Source organism: Schistocerca cancellata, chromosome 6 (assembly GCF_023864275.1).
Source record: "Schistocerca cancellata isolate TAMUIC-IGC-003103 chromosome 6, iqSchCanc2.1, whole genome shotgun sequence".
In the NCBI taxonomy this organism is placed as follows: Eukaryota; Metazoa; Arthropoda; class Insecta; order Orthoptera; family Acrididae; genus Schistocerca; species Schistocerca cancellata.
Genome location: NC_064631.1, coordinates 30,524,846 through 30,548,379, shown reverse-complemented (window position 1 = coordinate 30,548,379; position 23,534 = coordinate 30,524,846). Strand labels below are relative to the sequence as shown.

The window sequence follows — 23,534 nt, the reverse complement described above, 5'->3', positions numbered from 1 at the left end:
AGTGAAACATTTGGTAACCCTGTCGGTGTAATCCATTCCCCTAGATACTTAAATTTATGAACTCTCCTAATTATTCCATATTTAGTTTGCAATGTCTGTGTTGGGTCTGTTTTGTCCTGTATCATCAGTTCTGTCTTTTCATACGATATTTGTAGACCTGTCTTCTCAGCGATCTCATGCAGCATTTCTATCTGAATCTTTGCTGTTTCGAAGTCATCTGCCAATATTGCCATGTCATCAGCAAATGCCAGACATTCAATTTTTGTTTTATTTCTTCCTAACGTTATCCCATTTTTCACTCCAGCTTCTGCCATCTTCTTTCTCCATTCCCTGACCACTTTTTCAAGGACAATGTTAAACAACAGTGGGGAGAGCCCATCCCCTTGTCTAACACCTGTTCCAATTACAAACGGTTGTGACAATCTACCCAAAAACTTCACTTGCGATTTTGTTCCCGTAAGGGTTTCCTGGATTAGGCTTCTGCTTTTATCATCAATCCCAAATTCTTCTAATGTGTTAATCAGAGTTGGTCTATCAATAGAATCATATGCTTTTTTGAAGTCTATGAATGTAATTACTAGATTTTTCGATGTGCGTGCGCGAAGTTCTATTATGGAGAGTAGACTGAATATCTGTTCACTGCATGATCTTCCTTTTCTAAACCCAGCCTGATATTCACCCAGTTCTTTCTCTACCTGATTTTCAATCCTGTTTTGTAGTGCCTTGGATAGGATCTTATAGGCCACTGATAACAATGAGATACCTCTGTAGTTATTTGCATTTGTCTTGGCACCCTTCTTATGTAATGGATGAATCAATGCTGTCTTCCATTCCTCCGGAATCTTCTCTGTATTCCAAATCTCTTCAAACAGTGCCTCGAAATTATTTATTAAGTTTTCTCCTGCGTATTTCAGTAGTTCCGCGACTAACGAATCTTTACCAGATGCTTTATTGTTTTTCAATCCTTTCAAGATCTCTTTAATTTCTTCTTTATTAGGTGGTTCAGAGTCTGGTAGCTTATTCTTAGGCTTCTCAAATGTCAAGGTTTCATCAGGTCTTTTGCAGCTTAGCAGCGTTTCAAAGTAGTTCGCTAGGTGTTGGCAATTTTGTTCCACGCTGGTGATCAGATTTCCTTTTTCATCTCTGAAGCAGAGTGTCGGTGGTTTATATCTTGTTATTGTAGTTCTGAATGTTTGAAAGAAATTGCGTGTATTGTTCTTAGAAAATTCATCTTGTATTTTCTGTATTTGTTGTGTGTCATATTTCCTTCGTTCACTTTTAATGATTTTCGTCGTTTCACGTCTTTGCGTTTTGAACTGCTCCCAGTCAGTTGGCCTTTTGGTTGAGTTGTATTTCTCCCAAGTTCTGGCTCTTTTCTGTAGTGCTTTCTCACAGACCTCATTCCACCAGGGATGCTTTTTCTTTTTGGTTAGTAAAATTGTTTGTTCTGCTGCGTCTCGTATTGAGGTTGCAATTTCTTCCCATTTGTGACTTTTGATTTTATCTGTCTTTTCCTTGTAGTCGTCTAAGACTTGCTGATTGAGCATTAAGTCCTGTACTCTGTATTTGGCTATTTTTGTTTCGTCACTCTTGTGACTTCTTTCTGGTGTTAATTTCATCTTAATTTTGGTCAGATAATGGTCAGAATGTATGTAATATATTATAACATCGTTACGTCACAAATTGCCAGGTTTTTATTTGATGGTGTAGGCAGTCATCTATGGCAGTTTACAGCATACTGTTTCTTTTATCTACAATTTATGGAAATTTTGGCGCTGTGATTGCTTGGTGTATCCTACATTGGTGTTACATTTCTTCCGGTAATTACAAAGTTCAACAAATGTGTGACCCTATTATATTAGTGCAGACTGCCATCTGGTGGTGCCTCTCTGCACTAGCTTCCATTGTACTCCAAATCCAATCGCCAGTTACCCCGTCGGAGCCAGCATGGCTTTATACCACGGAGAGGCAACATGTGGCATGAAACTGTCTTGCCTTGCCGTGTGTGCTCAGAGTAGGACATACTTTATCTTGGGATACCTGGCACGGCATTGTACTCGCAATACCAATGCTTTTATTTAGAAATTTTCACTTATTTGAAATATTCACTATTACATGTTGACTTTGGATTATATCCATCCATATGAACAGAATTTTAGGAAAAATGGTTCAAATGGCTCTGAGCACTATGGGACTCAACTGCTGAGGTCATTAGTCCCCTAGAACTTAGAACTATTTAAACCTAACTAACCCAAGGACATCACAAACATCCATGCCCGATGCAGGATTCGAACCTGCGACCGTAGCGGTCTTGCGGTTCCAGACTGCAGCGCCTTTAACCGCACGGCCACTTCGGCCGGCAGAATTTTAGGAGATTGTTATATTGCATAATGCTCATGTGACAGAGTGGTGTAAGCAAGGCATGATGTACTCGTAAATACTACAGCCCGGTTTTATAGGTATGTAATTTTTGACATCGAGCTGTTGCGTATGCCCTACTATATTTTTCTTTTATTTCTTGACTATAAGACTGTAACCTCTACATATTTTCTTCTTATATAGCTAAGAAATGCACATTACCGAGATTACTACGCGATATTGGCACATAAATTGTTTTTCAAAAGAAGACTTCAACACTGTATTGTTCAGTTTGCTACTGTTGATTCACACTTTTGCGCTTAACGACCAACCTGGCACTGAGAGACTATTTTGTGGATACGCACAATGGCGAAACTATTAATCCAGTAATTGTGTTTACATAGCGATATTGGCACATAAATTAGTTTTCGAAAGAAGACTGCAATACGGTATTGTTCAATTTGGCGATGTTGATTCACACTTGTTTGCTTGACGACGATCCTGGCACTGAGAGACTGTATTGTGGATATGCAGATGCGTGGGAATAACCGCACATAATAGCACATTCGCCTCCGGTGTTTTTTTGTCTCTCCGTTTCAGTGCTTCCTGTTTTCTGTGACAAAAGCCACGTGCCGCGTGCGACAGATTCTGTAATATATGCAGTCCGTTGTTGGTGGTAAGGTAACAGCTTCCATAAAAGTGTGCCGATGCAATAGCTTCATACTGAAATATGCACCCGCTCGCTCGACGAAAGATCCGTTCCCAAACACTGGGAAGTTGCACAGGTCACACCAATATTCAAGAAAGGTAGTAGGAGTAGTCTACTAAATTACAGGCCCATATCGTTAACGTCGATATGCAGTACGATTTTGGGACATATATTGTGTTCGAACATTATGAATTACCTCGAAGAAACGGTCTACTGAGACACAGTCAACACGGATTTAGAAAACAGCTTCCTTGTGAAGTGTTGGGTGCTATTGACAAGGCATTACAAATTGATTACTTATTTCTGGATTTCCAAAAGGCTTTTTACACAGTACCACACAAGCGGCTTCTAGTGAAATTGCGGTCTTATGTAATATCGTCTTAGCTATGTGACTGGATTCGTGATTTCCTGTAAGAGAGGTCATAGTTCGTAGTAATTGACGGAAAGTCGTCGAGTAAAACAGAAGTGATTTCTGTGGTTTCCCTTTCCTGTTCCTTATCTTTATAAACGATATAGGGGGTAATCTGAGCAGCCGTCTTAGGTTGTTTGCAAATGTTGCTGTCATTTATCGTCTACTAAAGTCATCTGAAGATCAAAACAAATTGTAAAACGATTTGGAAAAGATATCTGAACGGTGAGAAAATTGGCAATTGACCCTTAATAGTGAAAAGTGTGAGGTCATCCTGATGAGTGCTAAAATGTATCAGTTAAACTTCGATCACACAATAAATCAGTCAAATCTAAAGGCCCCAAATTCTACTAAATTCGAAGGAATTAATATTACAAACTACTTAAATTGGAAAAAAAACATAGAAGACGTTGCGGGGAAGGCTAACAAAAGAGTGCGTTTTACTGGCAGAACACTTAGAAAATGTAACAGATCTACTAAATAGACTGTCTACACTACTCTTGTCGTCCTCTTGTGGAATACTGCTGCGCAGTCTGGGATCCTTACCAGATAGGTTTAACGGAGTACGTCGAGAAAGCTCCAAGAAGGACTGCACGTTTTTTATTATCACTAAATAGGGGAGACAGTGTCACGGACGTAATACAGGATTTGCGGTGGACACCATTAATACAAAGGCGGTTTTCGTTGTGGCGGAATCTTCTCAGGAAATTTCAATCACCAACTTCCTCCTTCGAATGCGAAAATATTTTGTTGACGCCTGCCTACATAGGCAGAAACGATCATCATAATAAAATAAGCGAAATCAGAGCTCTCACGGATATATATATATATATGGTGTTTCAAAAATGACCGGTATATTTGAAACGGCAATAAAAACTAAACGAGCAGCGATAGAAATACATCTTTTGTTGCAATATGCTTGGGACAACAGTACATTTTCAGGCGGACAAACTTTCGAAATTACAGTAGTTACAATTTTCAACAACAGATGGCGCTGCAAGTGATGTGAAAGATATAGAAGACAACGCAGTCTGTGGGTGCGCCATTCTGTACGTCGTCTTTCTGCTGTAAGCGTGTGCTGTTCACAACGTGCAAGTGTGCTGTAGACAACATGGTCTATTCCTTAGAACAGAGGATTTTTCTGGTGTTGGAATTCCACCGCCTAGAACACAGTGTTGTTGCAACAAGACGAAGTTTTCAACGGAGGTTTAATGTAACCAAAGGACCGAAAAGCGATACAATAAAGGATCTGTTTGAAAAATTTCAACGGACTGGGAACGTGGCGGATGAACGTGCTGGAAAGGTAGGGCGACTGCGTACGGCAACCACAGAGGGCAACGCGCAGCTAGTGCAGCAGGTGATCCGACAGCGGCCTCGGGTTTCCATTCGCCGTGTTGCAGCTGCGGTCCAAATGACGCCAATGTCCACGTATCGTCTCATGCGCCAGAGTTTACACCTCTATCCATACAAAATTCAAACGCGGCAACCCCTCAGCGCCGCTACCATTGCTGCACGAGAGACATTCGCTAACGATATAGTGCACAGGATTGATGACGGCGATATGCATGTGGGCAGCATTTGGTTTACTGACGAAGCTTATTTTTACCTGGACGGCTTCGTCAATAAACAGAACTGGCGCATATGGGGAACAGAAAAGCCCCATGTTGCAGTCCCATCGTCCCTGCATCCTCAGAAAGTACTGGTCTGGGCCGCCATTTCTTCCAAAGGAATCATTGGCCCATTTTTCAGATCCGAAACGATTACTGCATCTCGCTATCTGGACATTCTTCGTGAATTTGTGGCGGTACAAACTGCCTTAGACGACACTGCGAACACCTCGTGGTTTATGCAAGATGGTGCCCGGCCACATCACATGGCCGACGTCTTTAATTTCCTGAATGAATATTTCGATGATCGTGTGATTGCTTTGGGCTATCCGAAACATACAGGAGGCGGCGTGGGTTGGCCTCCCTATTCGCCAGACATGAACCCCTGTCACTTCTTTCTGTGGGGACACTTGAAAGACCAGGTGTACCGCCAGAATCCAGAAACAATTGAACAGCTGAAGCAGTACATCTCATCTGCATGTGAAGCCATTCCGCCAGACACGTTGTCAAAAGTTTCGGGTAATTTCATTCAGAGACTACGCCATATTATTGCTACGCATGGTGGATATGTGGAAAATATCGTACTATAGAGTGTCCCAGACCGCAGCGCCATCTGTTGTTGAAAATTGTAACTACTGTAATTTCGAAAGTTTGTCTGCCTGAAAATGTACTGTTGTCCCAAGCATATTGGAACAAACGGTGTATTTCTATCGCTGCTCGTTTAGTTTTTATTGCCGTTTCAAATATACCGGTCATTTTTGAAACACACTGTATATATATATAGGTGTTCGTTGTTTCTGCGCACTGTTCGAGAGTGGAATGATAGAAAATTATTGTGAAGGTGGTTTGATGAACTGTCTGAGAGATGCTGAAGTGTGATTTTGCAAAGTACCCACGTAGATGTAGACGTAGAAAACAGCTACTCGTCATCGTCCATCTCTATCTCTCTCGCTCTCTCTTTTCTTCTGTGCATACGTACGCATGATCATAGTCAAGAGAATGAAGGCTGCTACGAGCATGAACGGCAGGTGGAAATACGTTACCCCTATTGCACCATACTACCTCGACACAATGCATTGATCGCATTACTAAGAACTTGTTTGTCTTGGTGAAGGAGGCTACGGCTATTTCTCGAGTTTGAACTGTGTCCTCAAGCTGCGAAAAGTTTCGTCAAATCGGTGAACACATTGCTACTAGACGACACGTTTTTCTACAGACCAGTCTCACAAATTAAGCGAAAAATATTGAGAATAAATAAGTAAAAGCAATGAGATTAATGCTGCAGTTTGTGTACTTATCATACACGTTCAATATTTGATAGGTAGTCTTTGACGTGGGATACTAGTTTGAAGCAGTAAACGCCTGAATTCGTTCCTCCTGGCTACGTAAGAGTTTCGTGACCCCTTCTGGTAAAGGAAATAAGACACTATGCACATAGCATAGACTGGCGAAGTAAACAGTTATTGTATCCATTGGGAACGAAGGACATTATTTGCCCATACGTAACTTAAAACGGATTAAACGCTTTTCAACAATTTTGTGAAGCTGAAAATGCTACCGGAACAAAACTTGAACCAAAACCTCTTCGTTTAACGAAGCAGAGCGCTATGAAATGCCTGCCCGAAAAAGCTTCAAGGATTCACTCAAATATTCATTGAAATTTTACTTACTTCTTCACAATATTTAGAGTACAGCCTCGCTAAATAAAAAAATTGATACAGCTCTCCACGCTACTTCAACCTACAACCATTTGGATGTGCTTACTGTATCCAAAGATTGGTCTCCCACTTCAATTTTACCACCCCACATTTCCCTTCATTACAAAATTGACAGTTTCTCCATTCCACAGAATGTGTCTTGTCAACCGATTCCTTCTTTTAGTGAAGCTGGCCGTGAATTTAATTTTACCCCAATTTACTTTCACCACTGTGGTATCACCTCATTAGTTACTATATCTACTGTAACGGAACTGAAATAATGGTGGGCTGACAGTAATTTGGAGCCCGCGCGTCGGAAACGGTTGCGCTTGTGTGAGACTGCCTGGGAGTGCACCCTGATGCCATCTATTGGCGAAACTGGGAATTACCGCTACCTGTCAGACAATGCACTAAGCTCTCAGAGTCAAATGTATTCTTTTTCTTGGTTATTATAAGTTATTACTGTATAATTTAATGTTGTAAAGGGCTAGTAGTAAATCATTATGACTGGTATGAACTCCAGGGTAATAAATATAAATATTCTTAAATACTAAATGATTTCGGTGAAAAGGTGGTAGGGGAACGCCCCCACTCTTGGTGATACGAGTGTAGCTAGGGACTGAACAATGGAATGGCCTGGGGAGTGTTGACGTGATCGGACGTGCGTAACTGTGCTCACGCAAAAGTGATTGTGCAACAGAGAAGAGGCGAATATCGTCGCCGTTTGTGGAGTAGAACGCGACGAATGGTTGTCGAAGCCGTCTCTATGCCACTGGGGCTGATTGTAAGAGTTCCTGCGCCCAGATTTTATGGCGGACGTGCAGTAGCTTATACGAGTGCTACAGCTCGTAGTTCCAGCCGCCATTAAGGGCATGAGGTGTGAAGAGCTGCGTTAGCCACATGCATCTCACCACCAGCACCGACACGTCTACCCAAGGCAAGACTGCTTGCAATTGTTAAATCGAACTTCGTATACATGTAAAAGGAGAATACCAGTTTTCTTTTATGCAAGTGCAGAGGACAGAATATACTAATGAGTAAAATTACGACACATGTTGTTCATTGTAAAGTGTAGTAACCTCAAACATAGTATAGTGAAATCAGACTGAGGCCACCATCGCCTCTTTCATTTACAGTTCTTTTGGTTGTAGAATACTTTAGCGTATAAGAATGTTGAAAAGAGCAATGGTCACACCAGAATGAGTCGCCTATTTATAGTTACTTAAATTTTTCTGAGTAACCTTTCAAGTAAAGTCACTTAACTAATTCTGTATCAATTGTCCAAAGAGTAAGATCCAAAATCATTAAATAAGTTGAAGGATAGAATTTTGTTAACCCAAGTTGCATAAACTGTCTTGGTAGTAATTACCAAGCCAACTCACAGAAATTGAGAGAGTATTTGCTTTGTAGAATCATGTAGAATGATCAGAAATAGTAATATTCAGAATTAAGTTTAAATTCAACTCAAGCCATTTCACTTTGAAACGAGCCAAAAATTGATTTATTCTTTTGCTCCTTCAGAGCTGGCGACCGTAGTTATAAGTATTTTCAGGAGGATTCGACGGTAAGTCTGCTGCTCTCGTCGTGCTGATAGGATTATCCACTGCTGCTAGCAGTGGTGATTGGATACATAAGCTCATTACCAAGTTAAGTGGGTCAGGTAGGCAGTGTTACCGTGTGAACTGTAGGGCACTGTAGGCCGTGGATCGAACCCGTTCAATCATCACACCTCTTAGGGAAATAGTCCGGTTAGGAGTGTACTAATCATTAGGTAAATACTGGCGAGTAACGGTCAAAAATGTATACGCAAGTGAATTTAGCAAGGTCCACGTTGCACCTAGTTAATGTGGTGCAATGGCGAGGGTAGGAGTGGAGTAAAAGTAAGCTGAGCTTGTGGCAGCTGTGCTGTATTCAAATATTAACAACGTGAATTCACTACTACCTCTTACCATTAGGACTGAGCTATTTACAGTTAAAATACGTAGCAGTAAGCGCAAAGGCGTGACAGCTACAAGTCCGTATTGGTTTTATACATACGGAATTAGGAAGCGGGTCATTCCGTCAGTGGAGGGGGTTAAAACAACCGAGTCAGTTGAGAACATACCCCATTTACTGATGGAAAGATTCGGCGGTTCGGTCGCACTACTCATCTAACCCTCTGCATTCTTCTCTAGCACCACGTCTCGAATGCTAACATTCTCTTCTTCTCTGAGTTGCTTATTGTTCATGTTTCACTTTCGCATGAGTCTACATTACAGACAAATACCTTCAGAAGACACTTCATAACACTAAGATTTGCGTTCGTAGTTAAGAAATTTATCTTTTTCAGAAATACGTGTCTTGATTTCGCCGGTGTGAGAATTCCGTCATTGGCAAACCTCGAAATTTCTTTTTCTTCTCCCTGAATATAAGACCGTTCTGGATTTCTACATACTAAAATTACGTAGTTGTGACAAACGAAAATTTGTTGGGACGGAGTTTCGAACTTTAGTCTCCTACCTATTGACCGCAGTCATCCGACCAGGCCACCAATACCGGCCAGACCATAGAGTGGCATTAAAGTTTTCCCATCGTCATTGCCTTGGAGGTTCAGCACAGATGAAATGACTTCGCTGATATCATATCATGTTACTTCATGTCGTACCACTTTATTGATTTCATACGACTTGCTTCCAGTCACCGCATGTTTAATTTACATGAAGTATGCCCCTATGGCAGGTTAAAGCACGGCCCAATGCGGTATCATTTCCTCTGGGGGTAAGAAAGGCAGGGATTGGAGCGGGGGGGGGGGGATAAGAGTGATCTATTAGTGTCACTGAAAGTTTTATTAGGTCCTCGAGACGTGCTGGGATGGCCTAATCAGTTAAATCGAGAGTGAAAGGATCCCCTGACATCCCTGACATGACATATTCAGTCCACCTAATATCGCAAATAATTGTGGCCCCTAAGAGAACATCATACTGCAGTGCGCAGATACAAGCCGTAGAAAGTCGTCCCTGTAATTAGCGAATAAGACCCAGTGACACAGTAAGTCCATCCCCCCCCCCCCCCCCAATCCCCCATTAGCCAACCTCATCACCTTTATACCGCATCTGAACATGATGTTCATTTGTGGTGTGAATGTTCACAAACACGATTATTTCACACGTGGGCATAATTTTTATAGTGGCAAACGCAGTTAAAACTTTTTAAATGCTACATTTCGAACAGACGAAGGAGATGTATGCTAGGCTGCTTTTGACATCGAAACAGTCTGCCGCTAATCAGAGGCACTAATTCCAAAGAATTTCATCAATGAAGATGTAGCTGAACTCTCACCATTCTTGTATGGTAATTAACTTGCGTTCCGGTTCATACAGAAGAATTGTAACACCCTGTCTCACGGTTAGAGCAAGAGAATTTTCCAAAAAGTTTCTGTTTTTCCTGTCATCTTGCCGACGCGAACAATAGCATAACGTCCATAATGAAAATATCTCTCAAAGTGCATGTTATGCGTGATCGTCTGCAAAACATTTGGGTCTCCCATCGTTAAGATGTGTTGTCCTAGACAGCTGACGACTAGGATGGAGAAGGGGGCAGCAACCATGAGATTTACAGTGTTTTCGAAGAAGTTTGTTGATTTTTTTCTCTTAATTTTGAACGCATCGTCATAGGGACAGAATGGCGATGAGCGAAGGGGTGGCATTGGGGGTGGGGGGGCAGAGGGGGGGGGGAAGGACCAACTAACATTACTGAGACCTTCTGACTCTAAGGACCTCGCCATTAATGGTATGTTAATAATCTTTTGGACTATTGACGTGATCATGTCTCCCTCGAAAGTTTTCTTCGTGCTGGGTTTCACATTGCTCGTAAATAGGTTAAGGCATTGCTAGTCAACCTGGTTCCTGTTGCCCATTTGGTGGACGATAGAGGTGTTAAAAACAGTTTCATTAGGTTCTCGTAAAATTTTGACGTAAAGTATATGGTATGTAATTATTATTATATGCTTCGACTTGCTGTATCTCTGCTTTATAATATTTTTTCGGTATAGTTTCTCTCTACTTTATAGATTGCCATTACTTCGAACCCTCCGGCAGTTGTGGCCGAGCGGTTCTAGGAGCTTCAGTCCGGAACCGCGCTGCTGCTACGGTCGCAGGTTCAAATCCTGCCTCGGGCATGGATGTGTGTGATGTCCTTAGGTTAGTTAGGTTTAAGTAGTTCTAAGTCTAGGGAACTGATGACCTCAGATGTTAAGTCCCATAGTGCTTGGAGCCATTTTTGTGGAACCGGTGAGCAGTTAGAAAATTTTAGTACTAACACACACATACAAAAGCGGGCGGTAGGCAAAAATGGTTGACAATCTCTCGGTTAAAGGAGATAATTATCAAGCAAACGCTGATTCAGCTTTACAAAGCCTTGGTTCTAACTCCGTTTGCGCATTACGCGTTAACTGAGCCCTTTCAAAAAAAGTGCTCAATTTCGTATTGCGTGCGGTTGATGTATTGGCGAACACAAACGTCGCCACTTACAATGAAACATCTGTTCGCGGATTCCAAGTACTCGCTTGACCAGGTCGCTCCAACTCTTCAGCCAGTTTTCTACTTTCATCGGTTTTCCCCTCAGTTTTCCCCCCGCATAGCTTACGAGAGCCCTTCAATGTTAACCACTCGCCGACGTAATTCACAGCTGGAACGTAACAAGTTTGTTTCCGGGGAAGTACCTAAACGGTCCCCGCTGTGTCGCTGACTCAGCGTGACAACTAGTAATTTATTCTAATGTACCGGTTCAAAAGTACGCTCTCTAAGCACCCGCGAACTGTCAATGTATAGTTAATGGTACAAAAGCTGACATAGTTTTTGCCATTAAGAATGTGAACAAAATATGGTAATCTTCGTGTGCTAGTCACGACCGTTATGTTAACTTTTCTGGTGTGTTACAATGAAATTCCCACTGTCCTGGATTAAGATAAAGGAATCGCTTTTGTCGAATGTATTTAGAGGTGCGCTGTTGGCAAGTAGCGCCTGAAATGAGGAAATGAGGCGTGCCATTGCAACAAAAAGCGTCGGTGTCCCTTTACACCTTTACACCTCGGCACCATTGGGCTGACCTGTTAACCTGAAACGTCATCGCTCCAGACAGGATTGCGAAGATAGATTATACTTCTTTCTAAACAGATGAATGTTTTCACTTTTACGATTATCTCGCGAATCAAACCTGGGAAGCCAGTCCGCCGTAGGAACGTTGGGAACAACACGATGTCGAGTACAGACTCCTGATTAAAGAGCTAGCCCACAAGTCCTAGTTGCAAGGATCCCAAAGAAAATGCGCCAAGGAAATCTAAGACTCTTTTGACAATGGTGGGGCCTGGGGATAGCGGTAATGTGCAACCGAAACTTGTCGTGTGATAGAACAAAGACATACTCATGATACAGCTGTGGTGGTACTTATCCTCATATAGCCTATATTTACATATATACTGCACGAGGCAGCGTACAGTACATGGCGCAGGTACATCGTACAAATATTATTGATTTTCTTTCGTATGCTATTCGCGTATTGATAGAGGGAAAAATGAACACGTACATCCTATTATTATAATACTTAACGCAAAATACTAGATGTTGGCAGCAAAACGGTCGTATTGTGTTCTTCGAATAATGATGCTCTAAATTTACTTAATAGGATCTTAGGAGAACTACATCACTTCTTTCCGAGGGTTCCCAATTAAGTTTCCCGAGTGCTTCTATGAAAGCTTGGCATGATGTTAAATGTAGTATATTTGTTACACTTTCCTATGGGCTATAGCGGCCTTTGGAGGGTGGCCCTATACGGATGTAAAACTTGGACAGTTGGAAGAGAAAACAGAAGAGGGCTAGAGGCCCTGGAGATGTTGTGCTATAGAAGGATGAAGAAGATCAGCTGGAGAGACAAAATAACAAATGAAAAGGTGCTTAGAAGAGTACAGGAAACCAGATCTCTGTGTAGGCACATCCAAACAAGAAGAGACAAACTTGTAGGAGACATCCTACGACACGACAACATCACTGGAACAATAGCAGAAGGAGCTACTGAGCGAAGGAATCGGCAGGGGCGACCAAGGATATCATATATACAAACAGATCATGAATGACGTTGGATGTAACACATACGTGGAAATGAAGAGGAAGGCAGACAGAAGAGAGGAATGGAGGTCTACTGCAAACCAACCTCCGGGTTGAACACTAAAAGAAAAGAAATAGCGGCCTATTAAGATCCTAGTTGCTCCTCTCTGAGTATGTTCTATGTCTGTCGTCACGAATACTTGATAAGGACTCCAAACAGTGCAACAGTACTCTAGAAATGGTTGCAGTAGCGTCTTATCTACTATTTCCCACACACTTAAGTCATCGTTTGAGGCGCAGCTCTCTAAAATAAAGCCAGTATCTTACCTCGTGAAGTTTTATAGACTTAGGAACCTGTTCTGTCGTAATTTTGCAAGATTTGATACTCGATGTTATGGGTTCGTAAAATTAGTGACAACGACGGGAGGTGCTTAAGATTTTTTCGTTTGAAAGCAGCGTACATAAATGTGTTACAATAGTGAATTGAGTAGTTAAGAATCTGGGAGTCATTAAGTGAACATGGTGTTGTGCACAGTCACATTAAAGCAATGCCTGACGAATACAACTACATTTGAATGAGATATCAGAGGGACTTGTAGGTAATGGATGCTACTTGCACAGATGTAAAATGTACTCCATCCAGCGGCACAGAGATGTCCAAGCTAGCGTTTCAAATCACTATTGCACAGTTACAATGCTTTATTTGTCGTATTATTGCGGAAACGTATTTTCCCCAAAGTGGAATCGGTGAGTTGGCCTTACAGCTATAATTTGGGGCTCAGACCAAGACGCTGGAAAGACATACTTCTTTGCGACTGGGTACAATGGTACAGAGATGTTCACGATCCATATGACGCAATAACATATCACAATGTAAAACTTTCAAGGAATCCACTTGCAATCCGTCGCTTGTTTTAATCATAAATATATGCTTGAGTGATGCTAAATGTTATTATCTTTACATAAAGAAAAGTATTATCTTCTCAAATACCTTCAAATCGTGAGGTGCATCCTCAGTTTTTATATGTGAAATTAGAGAATTTACTCAAGCCACTTCTGTTGCCTATGCTTGCAGTTAGTTTCAGAACTCAAATTGATAACCATATTAATTAATTTAATCAGATTGAACTTTAAATTAATGGTGTACCTATGTACCACCACAATAAAATAAAAGCTGTGAATAGTTTAGGGAGTATGAATGAGAACAGTGGTGTATTTAAGTTTACAAAATAATGACAAGTTTTATTAAACCTTTTTAAAAACTATAACGAGCTTTTAAATCTTACATAAAAATGGTAAACACAAATCAGAAAAGCGATGGTGTTTGATTGGAAAAGCATACAGTGGGGTGGAAGCTATACCAATTCTCCCCTAAATTAATCCCTTTTACAACGCCATCTGACTTCGTTTACATGAATCCACTGTGAGTCCTAGTCTATTCAAATGGAATCAACTACGACCAAGTATACCAGTTCACCTGAGAACAGGGGGCTGTGGACATCATTTAATAACCCTACTCCAGTGCAACAATATTTCACCTTTTCACCTTGATCAGGCGGCAGCATAAAACGGCGGGCTGTGGCGAGGACCTGCGCACTGCAGCGGCTGTAACGGTCTGACGAGTCTGCGAAAATTTGCAAACTATGTGGTCTGTCGTTAGCCCTGAAATTCCGGCAGATTTCAATGTGAGGGGCTGCTCAAAACAATTTGACTCACAGGGGCAACAGTGCATTCTGGCATTGTCAAATGTCAGGCAGCCAACTCAGGACGAATAAGTACACCCCCGTGACACACGATATGTCTGAGATAATATGCAGTTCCACTGTCGGAACAGTTGGAAACGGCCACTGGCTCTCAGTCCGCATGAGGTACAGACCAGAAGTCTCACCCACTAGGGAAAGACTTGAAGTTCTCCACCAGGGGAGAACCAGGAGACTAAGGAAGCAAAGAATCACAACCACTTTCCACAAAGCCATGCCGAATTAGCGAAAACGAAACCCCGGCCACATTGCACAAACCGATCAGACTATCATGTACTCATTGTACCTCCACTCTTGACTGTTCTGTTGACCTGATAGTCAATCCAGACACAGCACTGGGGTCCCCGGGGGAGCAAGCTTCCATTTTGCATATCCTGATAGGAGCCAATGAGTGACTCCACAACTCTGTTGTCTGAAAAAGGGGATTTTATACTAGGGAGGCGTCGATCTCATGGCAAGCATGTCTATGTTTGGCAAAAAAAAAAAAAAAAAAAATCGCTAAAAGAACCTGGCGACTCCCTGGCGTCAGGGGAGTTAGAGTCTTGCCTCCACTAAAAACGTGCACCAACCTCTGTGTCTGTATTGTTCCAGCTTCTAACAATGCATGGAGTCTTATGACCTTCCCACCATTTGCACAAAGTCATTTTTCAGGAGTCTTTCTAAAATGGCTTCCTCACCCACTTTCTGCCAAATGGCCACCTTTGTGAGAGACTGCCACCTGGCCCAGGTAAAATGTTTTGTGAATCGGCGCTCTCCTGTACAACCTAAGCGGAAGGAGGAGAATCAAATGGCCAGAAGTTCGTCTGCAGGTATGATCCACTGAGTGCGGTTTCCCAGTATTTATGGCCAGTAATCCATCTCTCTCTTCCTGTTCTCCATCACCTCGACTGCGGTCCCTCGGGTACAAGTTTTCTACAGGCTACATATGCAGGTATAAAAACATTCTGTCCATAATTTCCTTATGTGGAAAAGTCATAAACCGCACATACCAAATGCGGTAATGGGGAACCCCCTGATCATGAGCTGAAATATGAACGTTAATCTGACTGACAAAGCTGATAAAGTGAAATCGTTGACAAATGAATACCTATGAAGTATTCAGAGCCACGGAGCTCAATTTCAGATGAAATTACATTAGTTTTACCTACTTCTCTATTAAAAATTTATTTTTATTCTGTCACGCTTTAGATTTCACATCAATTGTATTATTTTTCGCGTCTGCGCTAAAGATGATTTACTATGGTGGTTATTTTTCACTTTTATGTAACCTGCTACACCTTTTGCAGACACATTGACATTTAGTGACTAATGTAGTTTTTAGAATTTAGATTTCACACTTCTTAAACTGACGAAAAGTAGTTGGGGGCATGACACAGGATTTATTTTGTCCAGAATGATATGTGAACTACAGTAACAGACCTTGCCTACCCATTATGAAGAAAAAGATTTTCTTTTACCTTTATGTATTTCAGCCAGAGGTCACACAAGTAATATCGTTACTGGTTTTGACTCATTACGAAATCATAACAGCATTGTCTGAATACGTTACGTAGAAAGTCGTAAGTTGTAGAAACACAGGCTGGCGTTTGCAATGAGTCAAAACTAATAACGATACAACTTGTCTCCGTAGGCTGAAACATGCAGCACTAAACAAAATTGCAAGACATTAATTGTGTTCACCTAAGACGATATGCCCAGTTTGTGTAAACAGATTTATAATGGGATTTTTCAGTATATTACGACCTAAACATTTTAAACTTTGTGAACAAAAGGTTGCTGACCATTGTTCAAGTACTATGTCAACATTCAGCCTAAAGGCTCCTGCCAGTATGGAGAACAGTTACAGACTTTCAGTTGCAATCAGAGTACAGGTGACAGGTGGATGCCGTGTTTCTGTGCGTGACAAAAGCACTTGTTTACAGGGGTGTGCCTGGTGGAGAACGAGAGTGCCCGCAACACGTCAGCGCTGAGTCCCATCAACACCAATGGCAGCCAGGACTTCGGACTTTTCCAGGTAAGAGGGCGGAATATAGTCGCTTCTGGGCTTCGGCGGTATGGAAAACAACAGCTCAACTACTGACTCCATATGGACGCATCTGTAGCATGCTACAATACAACATTAAACTCAAAACAATTTCTGCCTGACCCACTCTAAAAAAATTATAAGAAAAAATCTGGCCCCCCGCCACCACTCCCCCACCCTCCAATACACTTTTCGGGTTCTGATATGAGCGCAACAGATTAGCATTGATAGGAATCGGTAATGAGTGCTTAGATGCAGCTATGACTGTAAATTATAGTACGTTTATAAGAACAATCATTTTAAAACAGTAGATTCCTACAAATCTATGACATTGTTGACGAATTGTTCTATGTGTTTATTAGTACAGACAGATTGATGAAACTGATTTTTTTTAGTAAACACGTATCTCAGTTTGATGCAGAATGCAGTACGATCAACTTAATTAACAGCCTACAGATCGCTAAGTTTCATAGGCACCCGAAAATGCAACCGAGGCACACAGAACCACAATGGCCCACATCACAGGAACAAAGTTTTGACAAAAGGTTTGCAAAAATCAAATTTGTAAGCAAACCACCAGTCCATGGGTTTGGCTTCTTTTTTAACATGTCTCAATATCGTTATTCCTTATAAAATGATGTTCCCACTTTGTTATGAAATTTTAATTAATATATAATTAAATCGGGTGATGCTACGGAAATTAGATTAGTAAATGAGACGCTTGAAGTAGTAAATGAGTTTTGCTATTGGGGGAGCAAAATAACTGATGATGGTCGAAGTAGAGAGGATATAAAATGTAGACTGCCAGTGGCAAGGAAAGCGTTTCTGAAGAAGAGAAATTTGCTAACATCGAGTATAGATTTAAGTGTCAGGAAGTCGTTTATGCAAGTATTTGTATGGAGGGTAGCCATGTATGGATGTGAAACGTGGACGATAAATAGTTTGGACAAGAAGAGAGCAGAAGCTTTCGAAATGTGGTGCTACAGAAGAATGCTGGGGATTAGATGGGTAGATCACATAACTAATGAGGAGGTATTGAATAGAATTGGAGAGGAGAGAAATTTGTGGCACAATTTGACTAGAAGAAGGGATCAGTTCGTAGGGCATATTTAGTATTGGAGGGCTGCGTGGAGTGTAAACATCGTAGAGGGAGACAGAGAGATGAATACACTAAACAAATTCAGAAGGATGTAGGTTGCAGTAGGTATTGGGAGATGAAGAATCTTGCACAGGATAGAGTAGCATGGAGAGCTGCAGCTGCATCAAACTAGTCTCTGGACTGAAGACCACAACAACAACAATTAATATTTAGGATTATTATTATTAATGTTAATTTGCAAATTTTTTTTATATATATAGCCAGTGTAAATAGTATCTTTTTGAGTGTTGTGTAGGTTGTAGTGAATGTGAAATTAGAATTGGACCATAAAGAAAAGATAATAAATGCACCAGAAAAAACAGTTATGACCTATCCCAACACTTCATGGTCCTCGTTATTACTTTCATCAAGCACGTTCTCTGGTCTGAGGTTGAGATAAAACTGTCTTCACTTCGGGCATTAAGTCTAGTAGTTCTGTTAGCTCTACGTGTTTCAATTTTGATCTAATACCTTTTTTATGTCTTTGTTTTTCAAGGTTGATATTTGCCTTCCACCTGTATATTTGGGTACTAGATTTGGCAAGACATGTACAGACTGTGGGGAAATGAGAAACTGTGGTCTCCCTCGGCGTGATTTGAAGGAAATGGTGCCCTCCCGCGACTCCAATGAAGCGTGTATTACTTAAAACAACAGTTCATGGCAATCTATTGGAAACTTCATTGTCAAATATCTGAAATACACATTACCATGAGTATCTACTTTTGGTTTGATAGTGAGGGCTTGTAATACCCTTAAAGGTCCTGAAATCCTCATCGCCAGTTTTACATACCAAATGCTGAGACCATAGAATGTTAAAGAGTCAAGAGCTTCCACCTTTTATGAACAAATGGATGTCAGTGTAGTCAGTAAGTATTCCTGCCGCAATGAAAATTTGTGCTTTGGGCCCGTAAGAAAGTGAATATGAGAAAAATCAGTGAGGCAGATTTTCGCAAATTTTTATAATACACTTGTGGGGGTACAGCAGAGATAAAACCTGTTCACCATAAGATCAACAGATGTTATGAACATGCATGCCCACTTGAATCGCAAAATCAACGAGAGTGTGCTTAGGCCCTTATGGATCTCAGTGCCACAGTTACAATATTCAAGCATAAAGTGAGGACACATCCTACATACAACGTACCACAGAGATGACAATACATTTTACGAAGAAGAAATAATTCTATGTTCCCGATGGATAGTGGCATTTTAATACCATATTTGTACATGAAAAACGCTTACATATTTTGATAGAGTATTTCCGATGTTTATGCATCAAAATTGCAGCAACTAACTTAGTAACCACGTTATGCCCTCGGATCCATTTTAAGATCATCTTGAATCTATTGAATTTACAAAGAAACAGACTTATTTATCTGGAACGATTCCACAAGTGATTTGGTGTTTGTCTGAGTGAAAAGAAAAAAAGAGGCATGTTTGTTTAGTGCTGCAAATCGTGAGTGGCTGGCGCTATTTAGCGTGACTATTAAATAACTAATGATATAGCTGTAGGGTTTATGAAAATGCCCAAGAGCGAGTAGGATTCGCGCATTGAGGGTTTCATAGCAACTTGATTGTGTTTATAGATAACTCATACACCCCGTGAATCAAGGATTTTTGCGTGTCATTGATATCGACATTGGAGAGATGTTGGTCCGGGGAATTTGAAGACCATATCAAAATCTCTGCAGTAGTACCCGAGACTAACCCAGACATACAAAAAGAAGCGTACAGGGGAATCCAGTTGATATATGGAGAGACAGGAGATTTAATAAAATATTTTTATTTACTTACTAAAACTGGCTACAAATTACATTTCATGCTTCCAAGCCATAATATTTTTCTATCATGCTTTTGACAGATGATTAACGCAATGCAAGTTCTAATCTCAAAACGATATTTTTGTGCGATGTAATTACAGTTTAAGAATTTTCGGAGAGTTCCCCTTACTTTTACTGTGTATCCTTGGTTCCTGCCAAATTTCATAATTCTAGGTCAATGGGAAGTGCCCCATATGGTTTGATGAGTGAGTTGGTGAGTATCAAAATATGTGATAAACGGTCGTATATTTTAATCTCATTGACTTAGAAGCTTAAATTTTTACACCGTCAAGGGACCATAGATCTTGGTATGTGCCATAAATTTTAACTGATAAGTTTACCGTTCCTGAGAAAAAAGGGTCATAACAGAAGGACAGCCAGACAAATAAAAAAATGACAGAAAATATTGTTTTGTGTGATATATTTAGAAATTTACAACTTTCTGATTTTTTTTTCATTTACTGGTACTATAAAACTTACCTTCTTACCAGATGTCTGATTTTAGGTCAAAGGGAAGTACCCGATAGTTTCTTATGAGTGAGTTTGCGACAGTCAAAATATTTGACATAAATAGCCGTATCTTTTGATTGCATGGACTTAGAAGCTTAAATATTTTACGCAGCCAAGAGACCGTAGAACTTACTACGTGACAGAAATTTCTACGTAATTTGTCTAGCGTTCCTGAGAAAAAGGGTTCTTAACTGTCAGAAAGACAGGCAGACAGACACACGGACAACAAAGCCATCCTACGAGGTTCGGAACTCTAAAAAGTCACTATTTATTGACATCAGAGGGAACAGTGTCCGAAAATAACAAAGATGTAGACCATAGTTTGTTATCCCGTTCAAATTGTGCAACCAGGAGCTCGTCCTATAATGTTATGTTATTAGGAGAGTATCTATGGTCAGCTCTCTCACCACACACACACACACACACACACACACACACACACACACACACGTTTGAAGCACAGGTTTAGACGGGATGATGGCTAGGATTCTGGCCATTGAAAGCACAGCCATCTCAATTTTCCTGGCCCAAAGTTTCACCGTATCATGACTATTAGATAAGTAAACTTTTTATGCAGAATGTAAGGAGAAATCATTAAATAGAAAAATTTCAGGTTTCGTTTCAACAGTTATTGGAAAAGTTTGCCTTAGCAGTGTTGCTGTTGTTAGCAAAGTCGTGCTCTCTTTTTCGATTCATGCAGCGATAACTGGGTTGGCAGTCGCTGGAAGCTAGAAGGCTTTTGAGCTCCGGAAAGGATAATGAAGGAATGACAACCTACAAGAAAAAGGGGCCGTGCTAGAAGTAGTGCACTGTCGGCTCAGTACAGGAGGCAGGCGGCGTGTGTGTGAGGTGCGCCAAAGTCACCGTATGCACACAGACTTCAGCTGTGGAACCGTCGTTTGTGTAGTCTACCGTGGTAATGACGTAATGGTGGAGGTAGGAGGGAAAGTAGTACTACGACGCAGAGCACGATACGATCCCAACTGCTTGTCAAGAAACGCAAAACTATAGAAATATTCCAGCACACACTACTCTCTTCAGAAACGTCCTAGATCTACATATTAATCTGGCGCGAAACTAGTATATGAATAATTACTAGAATCATATTATCAACACAGTATACTGAATTACAGAGTAACTGGAAATGTCTTTAGCTTGTCAGCCACAAATTGACATCACGTACAGCAGCAGAAATAGAATTACTGCGCCTATTGAGTCAGCCAAGTACAAATGCTAAATTGTGATCCTCCTCTACAACAATGGGGGTAGTCAATAATGCACTCAAGCATCTGCAATGATTGCAATTTATTAATCCCTGGTGGATGGCGATGATGCATTTATTTCGCGTATGTGTTCTTTGTTTCTTAACTATGTCAAACTTTCTTTACAGGAGTACTATTCATTATTCTGAAATACGGAACTTTCATTTTGTTCACAGATCAACAACCGCTACTGGTGCGACAGTTGGAATGGTACTGAGGGATCCTGTCACGTTGCTTGCAAAGGTAAACACTTACGCTTGCAAATCATTACGTACTGTTTCCCATCAAAATGGACATATTTGGGATAGTTCAGGCACTTATCAAATCATACAATGTTACAAGGTGGAAAGTTGGCCAGACTTCACAATTACACATGATACGAAGTCTTTCTTGAAAAGTAAAGATATAGGATACCTCTTAGGGGTAAGAGATATGCAACCAAAGCTAATATCCAGTTTCACTCAATGCCTTTCGTTACACAGAGGATGGCACTATGCCGGCTGGATAACAATCGTTACGCTGGAGCAGCCTTCATGCTATGCGGTACTATGAGGGAAGTTGCCGACATGTTTATGAGATGTTTCGTACCTGCCCCAGTGTCGAGAACAGACAGTATCACTGCTGACGCAAGAACAACTCAACATTGTGAGCGACACCTCCCCCATTTTCCTCTGCTAACTATACAGACCACGTTGTTGTGGTTTTCAGTCCTAAGACTGGCTTAATTCAGCCTTCCACGGTAACCTAAACTGCGCAAGCATTTTCATCTCTGGGTAACTACCACAACCTTACATCCATCTGAACCTGCTTACTATATCCAAGTTTTGGTCTCTGTCTCCATTCCTCCATCCCTCCAACCCCCAACAGAAAAAAACTTCCTTCTATTACCAGTTTGACGAATTTTTGATGACTTAGGGTGTGTCCTGTCAATCGTCCTTTCTTTTGGTCAAACTGAGCCATAAATTTCTTATCCCACAATTAGATTCAGTACCGCCCCTATTAATGACTCGCTCTATTCATCTAATTTAAGCAGTCTTCTGTAACACTGCATTTCAAAAGATTCTATACTCATTTTTCTTCACTTTTTACCACCCACTCCTCACTTTCATACAAGGCTACACTCCAGACAAACACCTTCTGTAAAAGAGTTCGTAACATTTAAATTTGTATTAGATGTTAACAAATTCCTCTTATGGTTCAAATGACTCTGAGCACTATGGGACTTAACTTCTAAGGTCATCAGTCCCCTAGAACTTAGAACTACTTAAACCTAACTAACCTAAGGACATCACACACATCCATGCCCGAGGCAGGATTCGAACCTGCGACCGTAGCGGTCTCACGCTTCCAGACTGTAGCGCCTCGAACCGCTCGGCCACCCCGGCTGGCTAAATTCCTCTTTTTCAAAAGTGCCTTTCTTCCTACCGCCAGTCTGCATTTCATAAGCTCTCTACTTTTTCGATCATCAGTTCTTTTACTTCCAAAATAGCAGAATGTTTATCTGTTCCTTTCAGTGTCTCAGTTTCTAATCTACACTACTGGCCATTAAAATTGCTACACCAGGAAGAAATGCAGATGATAAACGGGTATTCATTGGACAAATATATTATACTAGAACTGACATGTGATTACATTTTCACGCAATTTGGGTGCATAGATCCTGAGGAATCAATACCCAGGACAACCACCTCTGGCCCTAATAACGGCCTTGATGCGCCTGGGCATTGAGTCAAACAGAGCTTGGATGGCGTGTACAGGTACAGCTGCCCATGCAGCTTCAACACGATACCACAGTTCATCAAGAGTAGTGGCTGGCGTATTGTGACGAGCCAGTTGCTCGGCCACCATTGACCAGACGTTTACAATTGCTGAGAGATCTGGAGATTGTGCTGGTCAGGGCAGCAGTCGAACATTTTCTGTATCCAGAAAGGCCCTTACAGGACCTGCAACATGTGGTTCTGCATTATCCTGCTGAAATGTAGAGTTTCGTAGGGATCGAATGAAGGGGGAGAGCCACGGGTCGTGACACATCTGAAATGTAGCGTCCACTGTAGCCACGGGTCGTAATACATCTGAAATGCAACATCCACTGTTCAAAGTGCGTCAGTGCGAACAAGAGGTGACCGAGACGTGTAACCAATGGCACCCCATACCATCACGC

At 41.2% G+C, this 23,534-nt stretch overlaps 1 protein-coding gene across 2 annotated transcripts in view; it reads left to right on the top strand.

Annotated features, from left to right (window-relative positions):
• The window catches only part of LOC126191331 (lysozyme-like), a 312,485-nt gene that overhangs the window by 28,591 nt on the left and 260,360 nt on the right, over positions 1–23,534 (top strand). For both annotated transcript variants that reach the window (XM_049932165.1, XM_049932164.1), the window contains exons 3-4: positions 16,543–16,634; positions 21,550–21,616. In XM_049932165.1, coding sequence (XP_049788122.1) covers positions 16,543–16,634; positions 21,550–21,616 — 159 coding nt within the window. The remainder of the gene's footprint in view (positions 1–16,542; positions 16,635–21,549; positions 21,617–23,534) is intronic.